The sequence below is a fragment of the Aquila chrysaetos genome, chromosome 16 (assembly GCF_900496995.4).
Source record: "Aquila chrysaetos chrysaetos chromosome 16, bAquChr1.4, whole genome shotgun sequence".
NCBI lineage: Eukaryota > Metazoa > Chordata > Aves > Accipitriformes > Accipitridae > Aquila > Aquila chrysaetos.
Window position 1 is genome coordinate 30,017,174 of NC_044019.1, and position 18,919 is coordinate 30,036,092.

Below are 18,919 nucleotides of genomic sequence, written 5' to 3' on the forward strand. Positions count from 1 at the left end.
TCATCCCACACTCAGCTACATATTTTGGTCCCGTGTTGTATCACTTCTGGTACTCACTGGTTTGTGTGTAGAGCCTTTTCCATCCTGGCAGGAGAAGTGAGTAACTCTTTGCTGAATTAATGTGTTGAAAAGGCTCGGCACAGGGTCTGACAGCATCAAACTGGAATAATAGAAAGTGGAAGTCTGACCAGCATAAGGGATGTGTGTGTGTCAGTGTTGGGGGATGCAGCAATTAGATAGGATTAGTCTGTTGTGGAGTAACATTTTTCAGATTTGGAAGAATTGAATCTGTGCCCAAGGTCTTCTGTCACTGGGCCCTAAGGTACACAGGAATCTCTGAAGGAATTCATGCTGTGCATGTAACCTGGCTATTTTCTTCTTTGACAGAGCTTTAAATGCACTAAAGCAGTATCACAGTGGTCCAGCCTCTGATCTGATCGACGTCCTCTTCTTTTCTTCTGATCCAAGTGCATTCAGTGACACAAGTAAGAATGCTTCTTTATAAGATTTTATACCAGACTTCTTCTGCGCCTTTAGGGTTAGATCCCCTGGACCTTCACAGCCAAGCACGTGCACTGAGACTGCTACTGGTTTTAGTCTGCTTTGGTATGTGAACTGAGAGTTGCACAGGTGGAGAACTCTTTTGGATGGAGTGGTGAGAGCAGTGATGCTGCTGCTTTCATGCTGGTTTTAAGCAAGGATATGGAAAGTTATTGTGGGGAAGGGGTGGGGGGGCGGAAATATTCACTCTCCAGAACAATCAGTGAAGCCTGAAGTTCCCTACCCGCAGGATGAGAGCTCTGCGCTCTCTCCCTGCCCAGTTAGGAGGATGCTTACCTCTTCAGAAGTGACGTCTGACAGAGGCACAGAGCCAGAGCCCTAAGTGATGACTGTGCAGACATTTCCCACACTGTGCTACCGTTACTCCTCTTCCAGTCCTCCAAGTCCTGTCTCTGGCGCTCACCAGCTGAGAAGGGTGCTTGTGGTCTCTCAGTTCAAGACCCATTCTTTGAAATAGCCCATAGGAACACAAAGAACTCTGATCTTTGTGAAGTTTTTATCCACACCAAACATGCAGCTTACTTTGCTCCAGGAAAGACCTGAGTATTGAATGTGAGTAATGAGTGGTGTTGCAACTGGCAGCATTGAACACTTAACTTTTCATAATGGTTTATGGGTCACCAGACACACTTTACTCATGTAAAGACCCTTGTCATCGCTGCAAGAGAGACTATTCAGCTAGCTGATGCTCACTTTTTTTGGAGTGTACCAAGTAAAGCTGAATTCTGGCATGAAACAGGCAGGATTTGTGATGGGGGAATTTGTTTGCACACATTCATGAATCTGAAATTCAATTTAGTTTATGAGGCATTTCTTACTTGCTTCCTGCTCCAGTCTCATCCATAAACTTCAAAGATCAGAAACTGCTAGCGCTGCTTCTGTATTGAAAATCCAATAACTCTGCCTTCATGGGAATTAAGTGACTGTGGAACTAGTCCAGTTTGAAACAGCATGGGAACACTTGTATTTTTACAGCCTTCTGATTGTATTCAGTCAAGTTGGAGATGTGCAGGCTGCTTTGGTTTCATCAAATACTTAAAACCTCACAACTTGGTTTTACCAGCAGCTGTCAAAAAAATTGCATATAAGTAGAATCGCCTTTTACTCAGATCTTTTTTGGTGCAAGTCTTTGGAAAAATGAAAGATGAAATTACACAGCTTATCTTTTCAGAGAAACTATGTGAAAACTAAAGCCTCTGATCAGCAGAATATCCAAGTGCTTGGCAACTGCTAATTAGTGTTATCCCTTGACAGAAGGGAAATATCATCTGGGCTGCAAAAATCAGGGAATGAAAGCAGAGGGTGGATTGAACTGCCTGGCAGGATCAGGCCAGCCATCTGTATCTAAGCCATGTAGAGAGCTCGGGTCTCTCCTCTCATTGCTCAGCAGCATGCCATGGGTGATGCCATCCATCCCTGCCTTATTCCTTACTGGCCAGGGTTCTGCTTGGTTTCCTCCCCACCACAGCTCCTTGCACTCTGTGCTTGCTGTTGCAGCTTTTCTCTTACTTCGATTACTGTATTTGGTTGTCCACAGTGGTTCCCTCTTTCATATACTCACTCCCATTCCCCTGCAGTATACCTTCAGGCTAGGCTTCTGATACGATATACCAAGGATGAAGAATTAATGTTAGTGTGAGTCATATCTCTGTAGTTCTAAGCACTGAGCTTAGTCTGAGTCAAACCTCTTAGCCTTTTGGCTACCTAGGGACCTTGGTGCACTCAGGTTTTTAATATTAGATAAAAGAATTAAATTTTAATGAACTAACTTTCTCAGCAGCTTCAACTCTGCTTTTTCCCTTGTGGTAGCAGAACTGCCTTTCTAATGAAGAAAAACTCCTTTTCACCAAATTGCTCATATGTGCAAAACTAAGCACAGAGATGAATTTTATGTCTCCCCAGCACTGAAAATATTGATCGATAGAAACATTCAGCCACATTAGACAGACAGAGGAGATGCAATATGAGAAGGCAGCATATCACCTGAGAACAGCAAAATGCTCTGGCAGGGTGGAATGGCCTTCCATTTACCTCCTCAATTTATAGCTCCTTTCTCCCCAACTAGAAAGTTGGGAATTAAATAATAATGACTTTAACTTTAAATAGGTCCTGCAAGGTGCCTTGAACAGCCAGCCTCCACTGAGTTGAAGGGGAGGGCACTCAGCAGCTGGCTGGATAAATCGTGTCTCTTATGCTTATATGATGGCACATGCAGTTCCCCAGGTGTCCCGTACACCGTAGGACATGGGGATGTGTCTCTGCAAATAGTATAGAAACTCGTAGATGTGTGGACTGTCTGCAAAAGGTAGCAAGTGCTTCCCAGGTGCATGCTCTGACACAGAAGGATAGAAAAACCTCACAGCATTTCAGGCTGCTTCTCCATGACACATTATTTCTTTTCATGACAAAGCATCTTTTAGCCTGGTTTCTTAGGGAGATGCTTCCCTGTATCTGTCTCATCCCATCCATTATCTGATTTCAAACCAACCCATCAGGAGTCTCAGAGTTAATAAGTTCTGTACATCTCATAAAACTGGCTGTCTAGACACACATCTATATTAACACAATTCCAGGATGCAATATAAGCTCCACTTCAGTTAGAAACCCAGAAAGCCAGGGGTGGGAGTAAGACCATATAAACACCCACCCAGAGAAAAAGCTAGCACTGACACTTGTGCTGGAAAAGGAGGGGGAAGGCAGCCCAGAGTAGATGAGATCCGTACCTGGAGGGGTGGGTGGAGATATTTGTCACTCTCTTCTATACAAGTGGTGGGGAAGAACCAAATTACAAGGAGATTGAGAAGTAGAAAGGTCATTGGAAATCATAAGCACCCAGCTCTATGCCTGGATGTTCAAGGGCGTTCTCCCAAGGGCAAAATAGGCTCCAGCAAATGATATGTGCAGCAGCAGAATCCTAAATCTAAGTTTTTAAGCATGGGGAAAAAATTAGAAGCCTCGTTTTTCAAGCACGGGAGTCTCAGGGCTTTTAGGTGGGTTCTGATACCACTGTGCATTTTCATAAAGAGTGTAGGAACTTTATAACAATTCAGTTAAAAACTGGTCAGCAGCTTCAAGTGTTACAGGGGTGTAAACTGAAAGGGCAAAAGATAGACAACAAGTCTGTGCATGCTTCACATCCTCAAGAAAGCAGGCTGTAGGTACCCAGGCTGCAGCACACAATGCAGAGTTGAAACACAGAACGCTCACCAGTACCACTGAAAAATGTGAGATGTAGTGGTTCTTTCCAGCAGCAAAACTAGTGGAGTCTCAATGCCATCCTCTGCTCCGCTGGTGCCTTCTGCTTGTGGCTGTTTCCCAACATGGACCCTTGTAACCTGGAGGGAAAAGCATCTGGGTTTTTTTTTTCATTTTCCAAAAGGTTGTTTATACAGGGTCTCTTTAGGGCATAACCAAATAGAGTTACAGTAGTCTCATGGCCTGTCTGGTAAATAGCTTTTAGTTGCTTATTTTTTGCTGTGCTGCATTGTGATCTTCTCATGACTGGATCGCAGCTGCTTGGGTTATCTTGGGAGAGCAGGCTGCCAAATGCTGTGCCTGGAGGATCTGTATTAAAGCCTGTGTCATCCCAGGGGAGTGCCTAAATCCAGTCGCCAACCGATTAGGTCAACAAGGAGTCTGATAAAGCCAATGGAAGCATGGTTTTGAAGTAGGTAGCAGCTGCTGGCATCTGACCAGTGCATGATACTGGCTTGCTAAAAAGCCGTCACTGTGCACAGAAGGGTAATAATGACAAAAAAAGGTAGTGCCCTTTTACCCAGCTCCTGATGGCTGGCAGAGTTGCTGCTGCTATGCTAATTTGCACGCAGCTGTTTCCCACAGTGTCAGGAAAATCCTATTCACTACTTGGGGGATGAATCCCTCCCAGTACTAATGGATACAGGCATGACTCCCACTGGAACAATGTCCTGGGAGCATGTTTTTGGCACTGGGCTTGTGTAAGATGGTTATCAGTAATTTGGGAAAAAAGTGCCAGGCTTTTGACCCCAAGAAGCCTGAAATTAGTTTGTACCGGCCTTCTCATTCCAGGGTATTTACAGACAACAAGAGATCTCACAGCTAGTGGGTTCTCACACCATTGCTACTGCAGGATGCTTGGATTGCTCCTCTGGGTCTAGCCAGGAGTATGTTTGGGCTCAGGGTTGAGCAGGGCCAGGTCTGATAAATGTTTTGGGATCTGAACTGTGAGGGACAGCCAGGGGCTTCAGGTTTGATTCAGAAAGCTGGTGGCTCCCCATCGGATGGTAAGTAACAGGGGTATGTCGGAGGCTCTCCTATATAAAGGGCATAGCTGAAATGCTACTGGAGATCGTGAAAAATGTCAGTGCACTCTCACAAGCCCATGCCCCTTGCATGGCCAGAAGGACTGTGTTTGCTGAAGTCATGCACTGAATCTGTGCTTTTCATCTCTCCTCCTGAGCTGCTGGGATTGTGCATAGGCTGAGGCGTTACCTATAGCACTGCACATCAAAGCACAAATCCTTTCAAAACACTTAAAAATACAACTCTGAATATATATCCTTGGCATAACACAAAAACACTAGGCAGGCTGTGGGAAGAATAACCTATGGAGTAGTCGAAAGGAGCATAAGAAGGTATCACCAGTGGATAGATGGGATCTGCAGCTAAGAATGGGACTGGTCCCCACCACAACGCATTTCCAACCCTTACCTTGCTGCCTCCAGAAAGGTACCAAGTGGGAGAATAAGCTTTCTAAAAGACGAACTCTGAACTGAACAGGATTTCTGCTTGTTGGACTCTCTGGGAAGCAAAATCCAGAAGTCCATCCATAAGAAATGCTCTGCTTGGCCCTCCTCCACTTTAACCTGCACTCATGGCCCAGAAGCATTTAGACCTTTCACACCAGAAATCTCCTACAAGAAATCCTTCCCTGCTCACAGCATATATGCAGGGACCCCTGCACCTGTACATTGTGGTGGATGTATAGAGATGCTTTGCTTGCCAGTAGAGGCCAGCATTGCTCTGTTTGCTGTGCACCACAAGGCCAGCCAAGCAGGATGAACATATTCCCTTTTCTTTCAGAAATAATGTTATGCCTTATTGTAGGCATAACCCTGCAGATCACTAATAGCTACCAGCTCTCTCCTGTAGTCCTGGTGTAGAAAAGGCAAGGGGGTGTTCGTCCCTATGCCATGACACTGGCTGGCTTGCATGGTCACATGGAGTGCGAAAGGCATGGCTTATATCTAATTCTGCCTATTGCTGTAAAAAGACATTTGAAAAGAGAAAGAAGGAAGAAAAAAAAGTTAAAAGGGAAGAGTGTCCCCAGTAAAAGCCAACCCAGCAGGCAGAGCACTGGGGAAGCACCAGGGATTTCTAGCAAAACTTCCTCAGCTTCTTGGCACAAGTCCAGTGCATGTGACAAGTCCCTTGCAAAAATCTTAAATGCTCCTTGTCCCTCTGCCATGTGATACCTCTTGTCATCACAGGGGCCATGAAGAGGCCCTTGAGATCTGTGGGGAAAACTAAGCAGTCTGGACAACTCAGCTGCCAAATACTTCATAGGGAGAGCAGGGGAATTTCCTTGTTTGGGGCTTAATTACCACCTGGATTTTGTCCAACAGCGGCTGCAGTTAGGTTGTAACATAAAGGAGCTGTTCATGGGGTCCCCATGCTTTGCTCTTGGTGCCCATACACACTGATGGTGAGGAATGTACTTTGGAAGGTATATTGAGAAGTGAAAGGCCTCCAGCTCTGGAGAATTTGAGCTTTTCCTCCTGGGGGACTGTTCCTGTCCATGTTTGGTGCAAAGACCCCTTTCCTGGACTTGAATATCACCTTCCAACCCACTACTTCACCTGAACTGCTGATACTGTGCAGAAAAGTGTCTTGGTTCCTAGAAATGTTGGAGGACCAACCTTGATGGCCAAGATGATTTTTTTTTTTTTTTTTCCCCAATGCTACACTCCCAAATCAAGTTGTGCATTGGGGACTGAATTACCTGACCACCAGCGAGACCCATCCCTGCCAGGCCCAAGGATGCAGATTTACGTTCATCCTCTCCATTGTGGCCTGAGATGGACAGCCTTGGGCAGAGCAGGAGCAGCAATGCAGAGTTGATGCCACAGGGCTAGAGCTGGGTTAATGGGTGTATTCTGGGAGCATCTGTGCAAACCCTAAACTGATTGCTTCTAAAGAGCTTTTGGGCCAGCCCTGCTGGAGTGGATAAACTGCATTTCTTCAGGTGAGCCTACTTAGAGCACAGCTGGTAGATGGAGGAGAGTTTGGAGGAGCCACAGCATCCTTTAAAAGGCTCTGCCCTCCTCCTCACCACTAATGTGCCCAACCCAGAAAAGAGGCACATTTCCCAGCCTGCCCACATAGCAACTTTTGGCAGTGTGTGATTAAAAGGGAAGAGGGTGTGCATGCATGTGGAGAAGCCTGTTTCTGATCTCATTCCTTGAGCAAGGAAATATCAATGACTCCTACGTCCCAGCTGTTCCTCATTGTGGGAAATGCCTTTCAGTTTTTAAGCTAGTCTGTCTTTTTCTCCAGTCCATGGGATGCTTCCTAGTCTTCTCTTCATCATTAGCAGACTAACTCAAAAATTATGTATAAAGCAAGGGGGAGGTTGACAGGGAAAAGTACCATTAGTCCTGTTTCTCTCTTCCTCACCAAGCATCTTTTTAACAAATGTTATTTGTTTAATCCGGACACCTCATTTAGTTGTGGTGCATCAAAAGTCAGTGCCAGAGGTTACATGGGAGGTGCACACAAGTTAACCTGCCTAAAACAAGAAAAAACTTTCATACTATTAATCAAGCCCTTAATGCAAAGATAGCAATAAAACACATGATGCCCAGCAGGGAACGATGCCCAGAGATTTGTCTTATATAATCTTTCATAGGAACTTTATTTTCAGTAAACCTCAGTGTAATGAGTCATCATCTGCTGTAATTAACTTCCATAATCCTGCTGCTAATCTCCTTGTTCATTATGGGGGATAAGAATAAATATGGGTTTAAATTAGATAAATCTGGGAGGTAAAAAGCAGCTTGTGAGAATTGGGTGTTCTGCAGTGAAACCAATTCTCTTGTAATGCAGTTTGCATATTCTTTTCCCTTTTTTCCTTTCTGATCATTAAAGCTCAAACTAATTTTAGTTTTCATCATTTATATTGCTGGTTTGTATGTTTTTCCTGCCTTCCTTTTCAGTCATTGTTGAACAATACGGGACTGCTCTTTTCTGCTCACAGACACTGAAGTTTTTTCTGCTGCTTTTTCACTAGGACTGTGTTGGGTTTGTTAACTGGAATGGGAGTGATTCATTTGCATGATCAACTTCTTCCTCCCCTCTTTTTATTAAAAGTTTACTAAATACGCTGGCTCACTTTTAAAATAAACCCAGGGCACCTTCCAGACCCAGGAGATCCTAAATGCTTGGTGTTATGGCCAGTAAATGCCTTTCTAAATGCTGAAAAGTGTCAGTACATACTAGCTATGATCACAACTGAATGGTTGCTCCTTCTGAAGTATAGCAGGGTAGGAGAGAGAATGGGGAAGAGACAGATGCAGGATGGGCAGCCTGTTCATTCTGAAAGCATAACAAGCCTTACTTTTACCAGCCTATGCTCTTTTAGCCACCTAGGCGGTACACAGTGTACCTTCCTCCCCAAGAATGTTACTCTCATTATCAAATTGATTTGGGCCAGCTACTGAGTAGCTTCTTATTTGTATTCATAGATTTGTGCTTCTTTGTGAGCACGCAAGTTAGGGCTGGGGTCCAAGTGAATCTCCTGCTGTCTCCCCAGAGCCTCTAAAGCTTTACAATGACTCGCTGGATGCATCACAGAGAGAGGCTGTCTCCTTCTCACTGGCACAGAGGGAGCTTGCCATCGTCCATGGACCGCCTGGCACAGGGAAGACCACAACACTAGTAGAGATCATCTTGCAAGCTGTACAGCAAGGCCTGAAAGTGAGTATCAGTGGCAGGACTGTAGTGACAGTGTTTACCTTGGTTTATTTTGCAAACTCATTGGGCTTCATGGCAGCTGGAGCAGATCCAGTAACAGCTGTGCTACACTACAGAGTCTGGCTTGGTTTGCAAGGACCAGGGAGTTTTGCCTATCAGCTGAAATTAGGTGCAAATAGCAAACCTGAGCTTTGAAGCCTCTATTTATTGAAGGGCCTGCACTAGTGCTTCAAAGCAAGGCGAGAATTGCCTTTGGTGTCTGGAGGCTGTGGAGGTGTCAATGGTTAATTCCCGATAGTATGTGTTGGTCTCCCTCCTTGGACACTGTTGCTCCAGCGTTTTGGTGTCCTTGACAGTAACAAGCACTTGGTTTCTCCCCGTACAGGTCCTGTGTTGTGCCCCTTCCAATGTTGCTGTGGATAATCTGGTGGAAAGGCTGGCTGGCTACAAAGCCCGCATCCTGCGGCTTGGGCACCCAGCTCGCCTGCTGGAGCCCATCCAACAGCATTCCTTGGACGCAGTCTTGGCCCGTGGCGACAATGCCCAGATAGTAGCAGATATCAGGAAGGACATCGACCAGGCCTTTGTACGTGTCCCTGCAACATGCCCTGTGTGGGTTACCTGAATGCCAGCTCTCTAGATTAGCAGTACCTGATCTGCTAGCCAGGCAAGCTACTTTGTCTCTAAAACTAAGGAACAACTCTGCCATTTCTTGCGTGTTCTTAGAAGAGAACCACTACAGCCAGGTGCTCTGGGTTGCCCCAAAATCAGTGGCTAGAGGCAAGTCACAGTGACTAATCCTGCTGTGAGCCATAGGCAGGGTGCAGCCAGCCTGCACCTGGGTTGAACCTGGTATTCATGGGTTCAGGGCACCATGAGCCCACAGTGATGCTCCCAGTCTGGTTCTTACTGTATCCAGGCAGAGGTGGAATATTGGTGGGCATGAGCCTCTCTGTGGTCAGTCAACAGTAGAAAGGCCACTTCAGGAGAGAGGAAAGAAAAAAAATAGCATAGTGCAGTGGACTAAGTGGCAGTTGATGTGTGTGGCCTGGATTAATCCCATTTACTCTGATGGGAAGGCATTTAACCTGGCCTTGGAAAAAAGGAACTGGGGTGCAAGCTTGGCAGTTTTAGAAATGGGGAAGGCATCCAGCCTGGCAAGATATCTCACAGAAAGCCTCTCTACCAGGGGCTGCCTGAGCCTCCTTGGTCACCTGCCACCAGTGCTCATCTTCATCTGCTGTAGAAGGGGCTAAAGGTAGAACTCCTCCTAGCTGAATTCCTCATTGGTGGCAAAATCATAGTCATTACTGCTGCATGGGGAGATGCTGCAGTGCCCTACTCTCTAGATATCTGTCTGGCATTGTTCATGCAATCCTCTTCACCAGAGAGCGAGAAAAACATTCACATCATTAATTCACTTCCTAACGAGATGTCTGGCTGTCCTGACACTCCCTCCCACTCTCAGCCACCTCAAGTAGAAAGCAGAGTGCACTATAAAAATGCATCCCTAATTTCTTCTTTCACAACCTAATTTTCCTAGACTTAATTTACAGAGTAGCTCTTTTACTTCAGATGATAGGTTTTGATACTAATTAGGTTTTTTCCTCCCCTTCCTGGTGGCAGCACTGTCCAGAAGCCATTTTGCAGATGCATCCAGCTCAAGAGAGATACTGTCTTGATCAGAGATGCAGGAGGACATCTTCATACCCCTGCACACATGTTGTGCCATACTTGCCCAAGTATATTGCCCTGCCCTTCAGTAAGGCACTGTGCGTTTACTCTAAATGGTGCAGACCAAACATGGCTTTCAACTCCATGAACATTAATCTGTAGCCACCATTATGGCAGCAGCTTCAGTTTTCCCAAATGTGGTTATGCATCATCCAGTGTTTCTGTTGCTGAGCAGTTGGGGAAGTCACTTGGCAGACAAGTTGTTCTTGCACATAATGTAAGGGAAGGAGAGAGCGTCCGAGGGCTGGGTAAAGTTCTACTTGTGGCTGAGAGGCAAGTTCATGAAGGATGTACTTATCTGCTGGGATGGAGACCTGGTTGTAGTCACAGCTCTACACACAATCTTTTTTACTTCTTAATTTATTTTGCATCTTTCTCCCTAGTGGTTAATTTTCCCTTTCCTCTCCTTGGGAGACACTTCAAAAGTTGGGAGGAGGTTTTTTCCACTGCTGATTTTCCATAGTGGAAGGGATATTAAGGAGAAAGCAGAGCCTTCAGCATTAAAGTCTCTATCTGCTTCCTCCCTAGAGCAAGGGGTATGTGGTGATGGGAGATAGGGACTGGCCACCAAGGCTTGTTCTGCCCTGAAATACCAAACAAAAACCCAAGAGCTAGCATACTGCTGCAATTCAGCTTGCATAACAGTAGCTTTGAGCTGCCTACGATAGGGTCTTTCACAGAAGATGCGTTTGACTCATTAGCATCTCTTTCTGGTCTGCAGAGAGCTCACCTCTGAGGTCCTGGCCCATCTTTCCCTCATCCTGCCTCAGCTTCTCCCCTGCAACATCCCCTACTTGCCCCTGTAATAATTTCTTCCTTTGTCCACTCCGTATTTTGACTCTTCTCACTCCTTTATTTCACCACTACCCCCAACCACAGGAGAACTAGTAATATAAGTGAAAACCCTTACTCTCTGCACATTTTCTACCCCTTTGTGTCTCCTTCCCTCACCTCTTCAGGCTTCGAGCTTTCCAGGACATCAGCTTCTGGATATTTGCACCAACAAGGGTGCAGTCCCACAGTACCTGAGCAAGAAAGGTAGCACAGATCCAGTGATGTTGAGCAGGATCAGCCAGCAGTCCAGATCACCAGACAGGTCCAGAGTCATGAGGCAGTCAGCCTGGAAAGGAAGTCAAGACCAGAGCACAAGCCCTATAGCTCAGGCTAGAAACAAAGTCTGGCCTTAAATGCACTCCCAGACCAATGAGTGTGTGGGTGGGGGCCCAAACGAGGCAGGTCAGGACAATTAGAGCCTGCTGGCACCCACAGAGCCCTAACGAGGAGTCAGTGGGATCCAGGCTCACAGTGTGCCACGCTCTATCCTTGGGGCTGACTGACAGTGCTCTGTTACCTCTGGACTGGGCTCCCTGCTCCCTTAGCTGCTTTCAGAGCTGAGAGTCAGTCAGATGTTTGGATCTTAATGTCACCAGTGAACCTCAGAGAACAGTTGCTGTTGTTAATTTACTAACTAGATCTTTTTTGCTGAACAGACATTAAAATTGGCCCTACTGGCACCATCAGTTTTGCTCTCTAATCTTCCTCTGTTCCTAACAGAGAAGTGACTGCAAATCTGCTTTGTTCCTTCAGCTCAGTGACTATCATCAGGACTGGCGCCCACCCTGTCCTTTTAGATCAAGCTAAGGAAAAGATGCCTGTGTGATCACGTTATCTGCATATCTGTCTGTGATCCTCCCCTGTAACTTCTGAGCCTGTCAGCCAATTTTGACTACACTTGACAGACTTGTAGAGGTTTCACAGGTCTTAAATACCTACAAGTTTAACGAAACAGGTGGCTGAGTAGAAGAGCGAGACACATGAATGTCTTTCCTAGGGAAAAGGCTACAATATGAGCTGAACCATGTTAGACACTGGAGAATCCATCCATACAGAGGATGATTATAGGAACCATCAGGTCATATTGGTTTGGCAGCTTATAAAAGCTTCTGTCTGCAACCTTTTCAGCCTTCTCAAGTCATCAGCCTTACCTCCTAGGAAATAATCTAAGTGCAGATAGCTTTCTCAAGGTGACTTGCAGTGAACAATAGCTTGGCTGTTATCTCATAGCTGCTGGTCTGTAGCCGGGGAAGCGCTAGCAACCAGTGGTGATGATTTGTTGTGTTAGATATATTTAATAGGCATTGCTAAAAAAAGCCATGCGCCTGTCTAGATATTGCTCTGAATCATTTACAGCAACTCAGAAACGCCTTTTTAAAAATGCAAAGCTGCTACTTTGGCTGGACATGGCGCAGTCAACTTGGGGAGCCCTCCTGCTTCAAGGTCATTTGGAGCCAGAGGATCCCTGCTTCCTCCGAGCAACAGAGCAGAATGAGATAGGAAGTCCCAATTCTTCACCCAGCAAAGGCACAAGACCCTTCCCATTAAGCCTAATTACCATTATACATTAGTCCCTGCTTTGTGCCCAAATACTTTGACTGGTGCGTAGTCTCAGCCATCAGATGGACTGGAGCATCTGACCTCCCTGCTGATCTTTGGAGCACTGGGAAAGTACAGGGCAGAGCAGGAAGGGCTGAACAAAGGATTTAAGGACAGGGAGTTACTCTTCAACACTTTATGCTCACAGTTCAAGACTATCAAAATATGCAGCCAGAGCAGTTTAAGCATGGACCAACTAAGTCTGAGAAATTGCTGTCTGGACCCTGAGTGATGGTGTTACTCCTGATGGTCCCGGATGATCTGATCGGCAGCGATATTCTCATTTTGCTGTTTCATGCTCAGAGCCTGGGGCTGTATTGACATAGTTCATCTTTTGCATAGACAGAAATACTCTCTATGCTTCAAGCAACACTGATTGTGGAAGGGGCTTTCTGGCAGGGAGAGGGAAGAGAAACCAAGGTTTTGTGGGACTGATTATGATGAGCCAATGTATTATGGTGGACATAGAGAAGCCATGCTGTATCCAGGTTCTTTGGTTGTGTGAGAAGCTGAACATATCCCTAGGACTAGAAACAGTTTGTTCTATCTTGATTTTTCTATTTCATAGGCAAAAACCAAAAAGGCTCAAGACAAGGGAGAGCGGAGCCATTTTCTCAGTGAGATTAAGGCACTGAGAAAGGAGCTGAAGGAACGAGAAGAAACTGCCATGGCTGCAGCCCTTACCCATGCCAGTGTTGTCCTTGCTACGAATACAGGTGCAAGATCCTCTTTTTCTTCGGTATTTTACCTTACTTGCCAGGACTCACATAAACCATGTGCCCTGCAATGCAGCATCCTGCCAGGACAGGAGGGAGACTTAGTCTTCCTGCTCCAAACTCTTGGGAGTTCAGTCAAGTTTGCTGCAAGCTCTCAAGCTCCTACACAGTGGGATTCTCCCTGCTTACACTCTGGCACGTGATATTGTTGTTTAGCAAAGAATATGGGTCTAGAAGGGCCTTTGGTGTGAGCCAGTGTGGCCCATCTTTGTTAGTTCTGAGTAGGAGCTGAGCTTTCAGTGAGTAAACAAGTGCTTTGGAGGTGTGCAGTCTGCTTATTGATTTCATAAGTCACATGGAATTGCTTTCCTGCTTGGTTAATTTCTGTGACTGATTGAATACAGCCCGTTTCCATAGCCTGGTCTCAGTCTGCATGTATTTGGTTAGTTCTGTAAGTTGCCCAAGTGGTGTAAATGACATGGGATTTAGGGAACAGTTCCAGGTATTCATCAGGCAGCGCATGTAGGCACATCTGCATCTACAATTAGGAAAGTAGTACCCTTGCGCTCGAAGGGGAATGTAAGTGCTTAAAGTTTAACACATGCTAAAGTGCTTTTCTAGATCAGATGTATAATACTCCAGGGCCTGCTTATAATCTTCAGATTTGGTTCCTCAGGGATTATTTGCTGAAGGGAAACATAAATTATTTTAGGACATAGAAAAGAACCTCATGGGGCATTCACAAGTTACTAGTGCGAAGGTTAAAGGAAAGATAAATCCTTCCAGTGCATTATTTGCTGGGAATTGGCATCTCACTTCTTTTAACTTTGCTTGAAAAAACAGGGGAAGGTTTCCTTTTTTCAGTAAAACTGGTATTTTGTGCTGACCGTTGTGTTGATCAGATGTGATTTGCTCCTGGGACTCTGGGACTTGCTAGCCAGTGTGGAGGTCTGTGCAATTCTGCTTCAGCAAAAGGTCGTAGACAAACAAGGGGTTTGGATTTTGTGTTTTCCTCAATTAAGCAATCTTGGTATTTGTCTGAAACCACATAGTCTGATGGGAATTATTATTTATGCAAGCCAAACTGCTCTGTTGCTAGGTTCAGCAGAGAGAGAATTTAATCATGGCAACACACAGGGACACCAGTGACCTTTACTTAATGGGAGTTCGATAAACTCAAGTCGAGCTGCAAGGCTGTAAGGGGAGAAAATCATCTGCACAGCTGCATGCCACATTGGTGCAGTCTTTTTTAGATAGAGAGAACCTTTCTACTTATTTCTTTTCCACCTTCAGTGTGACAAAATTGCAAAAGTCAAGTTCAAACTGTATGCCCCTTGATACCAGAGTGGATTCATATAGGCTGGGAAAAACTTTTTTAAAGGAAAACATGGTGTCTCAGTTGACAAACTGTAACATCTGAACTGATGCAAAGCTGTAGAGGCAGCAGGATTTACAGTAACAAATCAAAATCACCCCAATCAGAGCTGCTTTCAGAGCTACACTGGAATAGCATGGGAGCTTTTGAAAAAACCTTTCTCTGAACGCTGTGAATCTTCTTGTCTGCCATGCTGGCTTCTTAATCCTCCTCTCCTCCTTTTACATCCCTTTTTCTACGAATTGCAGTGATATTTTTGATGCCTCTGAAATTCACAGTTCTGATCAATGCATGGATCAATATCGGTTCATGTCTGGATTATAGTAGGATGTGTGTAAGGGTTATTTGTTTGACATTACAAATGGACAGCTGATGTAAAAAAATAGGCCTTGCCATCGTTGTCTGATGACAGTCTCCTGTGCTTTCCCTTCTCCTACTGCCATGAGGGAGGACAGAGTAGCACAGCCGGGGTCAGCAGGGTAGAGGAGTCAGGGTCTCAGCTGATCTTTCCCTCTTGGGGTGTCCCTCGGTGTATCAGGCAAGGTGAATCTCAAGTCCGTCATCCTTTCAGTTTTGGTTGGTGAGAAATTTTGTTTGAATTTCAGGGCAGAAGGAAAGTGGGTGTTCATTAGTGCTTTTGCTCTGTTCCTGCTCTGGGTGAAGTATTTGAGCATATTGTTCTGTTTGTCATCTGGGTTTCACTGTTGTTTTTCAAAGATACTTGGAAGCTTTTGGGCCCAGATGCGAGGGCAAAAAAGTACAAACAGAAATTGGCAAAAACAATTCTGACATATACATATAAATGTATAAGTATTTGGCATGGACTACAGAGCTGAATTTCTAAATCTGCAAAAAAACATTATTTTACCTGCCTCCCTCAATCACAATTAAAGCATGTGTGCTTTGTTTTAAAAACAGGTTGCTTGCTCTTCTGTGCTTCCCTGCTAAGCTGTGCACCTTCTCCTTTAATTAGGTGCTTCCTCTGATGGCCCACTGAAGTTGCTTCCTGAAAATCACTTTGATCTCGTGGTGATAGATGAGTGTGCTCAGGCCCTGGAAGCCAGTTGCTGGATACCTCTGCTGAAGGCTCCAAAGTGCATCCTGGCTGGGGATCACAAACAGCTTCCCCCCACCATCATCTCTCACAAGTAAGCGGTTCACAGTCCCAGGTCCTCCTGTTATTTATGCAGCCAAATGCCTCTGAATGCCTCAAGTGTCAAGACATTTCATGAATGTGGATTATTTATTGGTATCCCCCATGAGCTGGGTTTGGTCACACTGCCAGAACTACATCAGACCTGTTTTACTGATAGCCACTGTTTAAAGTTTAATGCGGCTTCATCTGAGCAGGCTTTCTTATCACACGAGGACGTGACAGTTGGTTGTTTTACCTGCTGCTGACCAAGCCACATAATAGCAAAGTGTGTGTAGTCAGCATGGTGCTGGAGAGTTGCCTTTTGTGCTGATGAGTGCCTGCTGGGCAACTGCTTCTGGGCTTGCACGGGTTTTGAGTTTGCAGACAGGGAGAGCAATCCAACAGGCAGCCTTTGGCCCTGCTCTGGAGTTGCCAGGAATTCTCAAAGGTGTGTGCACCTTGCCTGTGAGGCTCTCATCTGTGCGGGAGCAGAGATGTCGCCTGCAGGAGTCCGCGCATTGGATCGAGTTTTGTAGAAACAACCTTAGTTGGGTTACCTTGGTAGAGCTGCTAAAGCAAACCTCAGAAACAGAAGGTGATTCTGTACCAGATCCTATCCATTCGCAGTGGGAATACTTGCTCAGACAGTGACAGGGAGCTGTCTGCCTTTGAAACACTGCTGTGCTCATTTTGCAGAGGTCCTTTAAGCTGCATCAGGGACACAATCCAGCAGCTAGAGTCCCAGCTTTCTCCGAGATTGCCTTTTGCACTTGTCCCACATTTACTTAGGAGTTGTGTGCTCACAATGGAGAGGATCCTCTCCAGAAAAAGCAGGGCAGACAGGGAGGGTGAGTGCAATGAGGCAGGAAGAACAGGCGGAAACTCATGCCGAACCATGTTTCAGGATGATCTATCACACTGGGAATGTCAGGGGTAGCTCTGCAGCATCATGGAAACAGCTCAAAAAGCCGTTCTAACAATGTGTGGACCTTCCCACTCACTGCCATTGCCTCTGTGCAAGGGGCAAGTACTGCTGAGGTAAACAGCATGAAATCAGAGGGTACTGTACTGACTGGTACTGCTGTGGGATTGACGGTTGCTTTCTGTGTGCTTGCCTGCATCCTTCCATCAGTCACCTGAAACATGCCCCAGCTCCAAAGAATTCAGTGCTTGCATTGTTCACGTTGGTTTTTTTCTTTAGTGCGGAGTATTTATGCTGTGCACTACTACTGAATTATTCAAAATTGTGTGTATTTTGACAGATGTTTTTCCTGAGAGACGTCATCAGCAGAAATATTTTTTCAATTCTGCTTGCTTAGCAGCACTGTATTTGAATTCTTTGTTTTCTCTCTGCTATGCAAAGTAATTTTCAGAGTGGTTAGAAAAGTTGTTCAAAAAACAGTTTAAAACAATCACATCAGCCATTCAAACTAGTAAAATGGTAAGCAAACAGAAGGTGAACAAAACAGAGACACAAATTCTGGTTTCACTAACCAGTATTTGTATATAAACTTTAAAATGTTTGTTTTTAAGAAAGATGATCTGTTTTTTACATGAGGTTTCCTTGTGCCTGGCAAGAAGGGTGGCCTGGTTTACCTCCTCTTTGCTGACTGCAGACTCTGTAGAGTGAATTCAGGCTCATACTCAGTTTAATCCAAGCCTTCTCTTCCCTTTATTAAATTCTGCTTCTGTGGTTCCACATTTGTTTATTTAACGTATTAATGTTATAATTATAAGTTGGCCCACTGAGATGCTGCATTATCACACACACCACAGTGATCATAAAACCTCACAATACCTACAACATGCATATTAAGAACAATTAGTTTGTGGAATAGATCTGTGGCTAGTTTAAATTGCCTGTGCTTCGAGGGGGATACTCCAGATAGTACTGGGGAGCCTTTGGGTAGTTTAAAATATAAATGTGTGCATGTTTATCTAGCTCTAGATCTGGAATTACTGAACCATCATTGTGCAGAAGCAGAGAATAGGGCTGACTTCATAAACTTTCTCTCCTGCTTCCAAAAAATAATGAGCAAGATACATATCTATAATCTTCCTTGAATTTTGAACAAGGGAAATGAAAAATCCAGGGAAGGCAGCGGCTCCCAGCAGGTGGCTAAGAGATGGTGCAAATAATGTTAAGGCACTGTATCATCTTCTCATTTTACCATTATCAGATGCACAAATGCTTGTTGTTTTGTAGGTCTTGGCAGGTGATAAACACACTCCTCCACTGTCTGGTGATGGTGTCTAGGCTGGTGAACTGCAAAAAGCCTACCCAGAACCCCCTACCCTTCTTGTCTTGCTGTTTATTTACTGTGAGTTTGCAGGCTGTGTCTCTGTGCCTAGGTTTTCCCCATCTGTAAATTGGGAATAAATAATTTTACGTCCACGCAGAAGCCAAGTGGCTAGCCAAGGCTGGGGAGCTGGAGAGAGGCTGTAATCTGTGCAGAGCCAACAGATACTGTTAGCCTAGGGTGGGAAGAAGCAGTCAGAGGCTAGTTGGGGGCTAGAGCCTCACTTGCTTACTTTAGTAAGGAATTGGTTTAATCTGGAGTCAGATAACAAAACTATTCCAAATAGAGAAGAGCTCCTTGCCTGATGTGCAAGGTACTTTTTGGAGTAAGTAACTGGTTACTAGCAAGAAGTTAGCAGTTTGTTCCTTCTAATTTCAGGGTTATCATTCTTTAAGTAATGTATAAGGCTCATCTTCTCCACCAGAGAAACTGTATTGTAGCTGCGTAACGCCCCAGTCTTTGTGCTGTCCTTGGCCAGCACGATTAATCTCGACTGCCATTCTGAGCAGTGGCACTGGTTTGAGATTTTCACCCCTCTTTCTGCTTGTGCCAGTAAGTTGTTCCAAATTATGAATAAACAGAGAAGAGGGAGTTGGATGCTCTTCCTCTGCTTATGCTTCTGGTTGTGGAATTACACTTGTTCATATCTCAGGCTCCTGCCACAGCAATGCTGATTTACAAGATCGGAAGCTTTAGGTGGATGAAAATGCTCACC

General features: G+C 45.1%; 2 protein-coding genes across 2 annotated transcripts in view; one reads left to right on the forward strand and one right to left on the reverse strand.

Moving 5' to 3' along the window:
- Positions 1 to 11,392, reverse strand: part of MRPL21 (mitochondrial ribosomal protein L21) — a 32,879-nt gene extending 21,487 nt beyond the window's left edge. Inside the window, exons 1-2 of the mRNA XM_030038162.2 lie at positions 11,271 to 11,392; positions 3,769 to 3,896 (exon numbers count right to left, since the gene is read on the reverse strand). The gene's annotated coding sequence lies outside the window, so the exon portion shown is untranslated. The remainder of the gene's footprint in view (positions 1 to 3,768; positions 3,897 to 11,270) is intronic.
- The window catches only part of IGHMBP2 (immunoglobulin mu DNA binding protein 2), a 46,545-nt gene that overhangs the window by 4,790 nt on the left and 22,836 nt on the right, over positions 1 to 18,919 (forward strand). Inside the window, exons 4-8 of the mRNA XM_030038154.2 lie at positions 388 to 485; positions 8,351 to 8,514; positions 8,897 to 9,097; positions 13,247 to 13,394; positions 15,743 to 15,917. Of these exons, the coding sequence (XP_029894014.2) occupies positions 388 to 485; positions 8,351 to 8,514; positions 8,897 to 9,097; positions 13,247 to 13,394; positions 15,743 to 15,917 (786 nt within the window). The remainder of the gene's footprint in view (positions 1 to 387; positions 486 to 8,350; positions 8,515 to 8,896; positions 9,098 to 13,246; positions 13,395 to 15,742; positions 15,918 to 18,919) is intronic.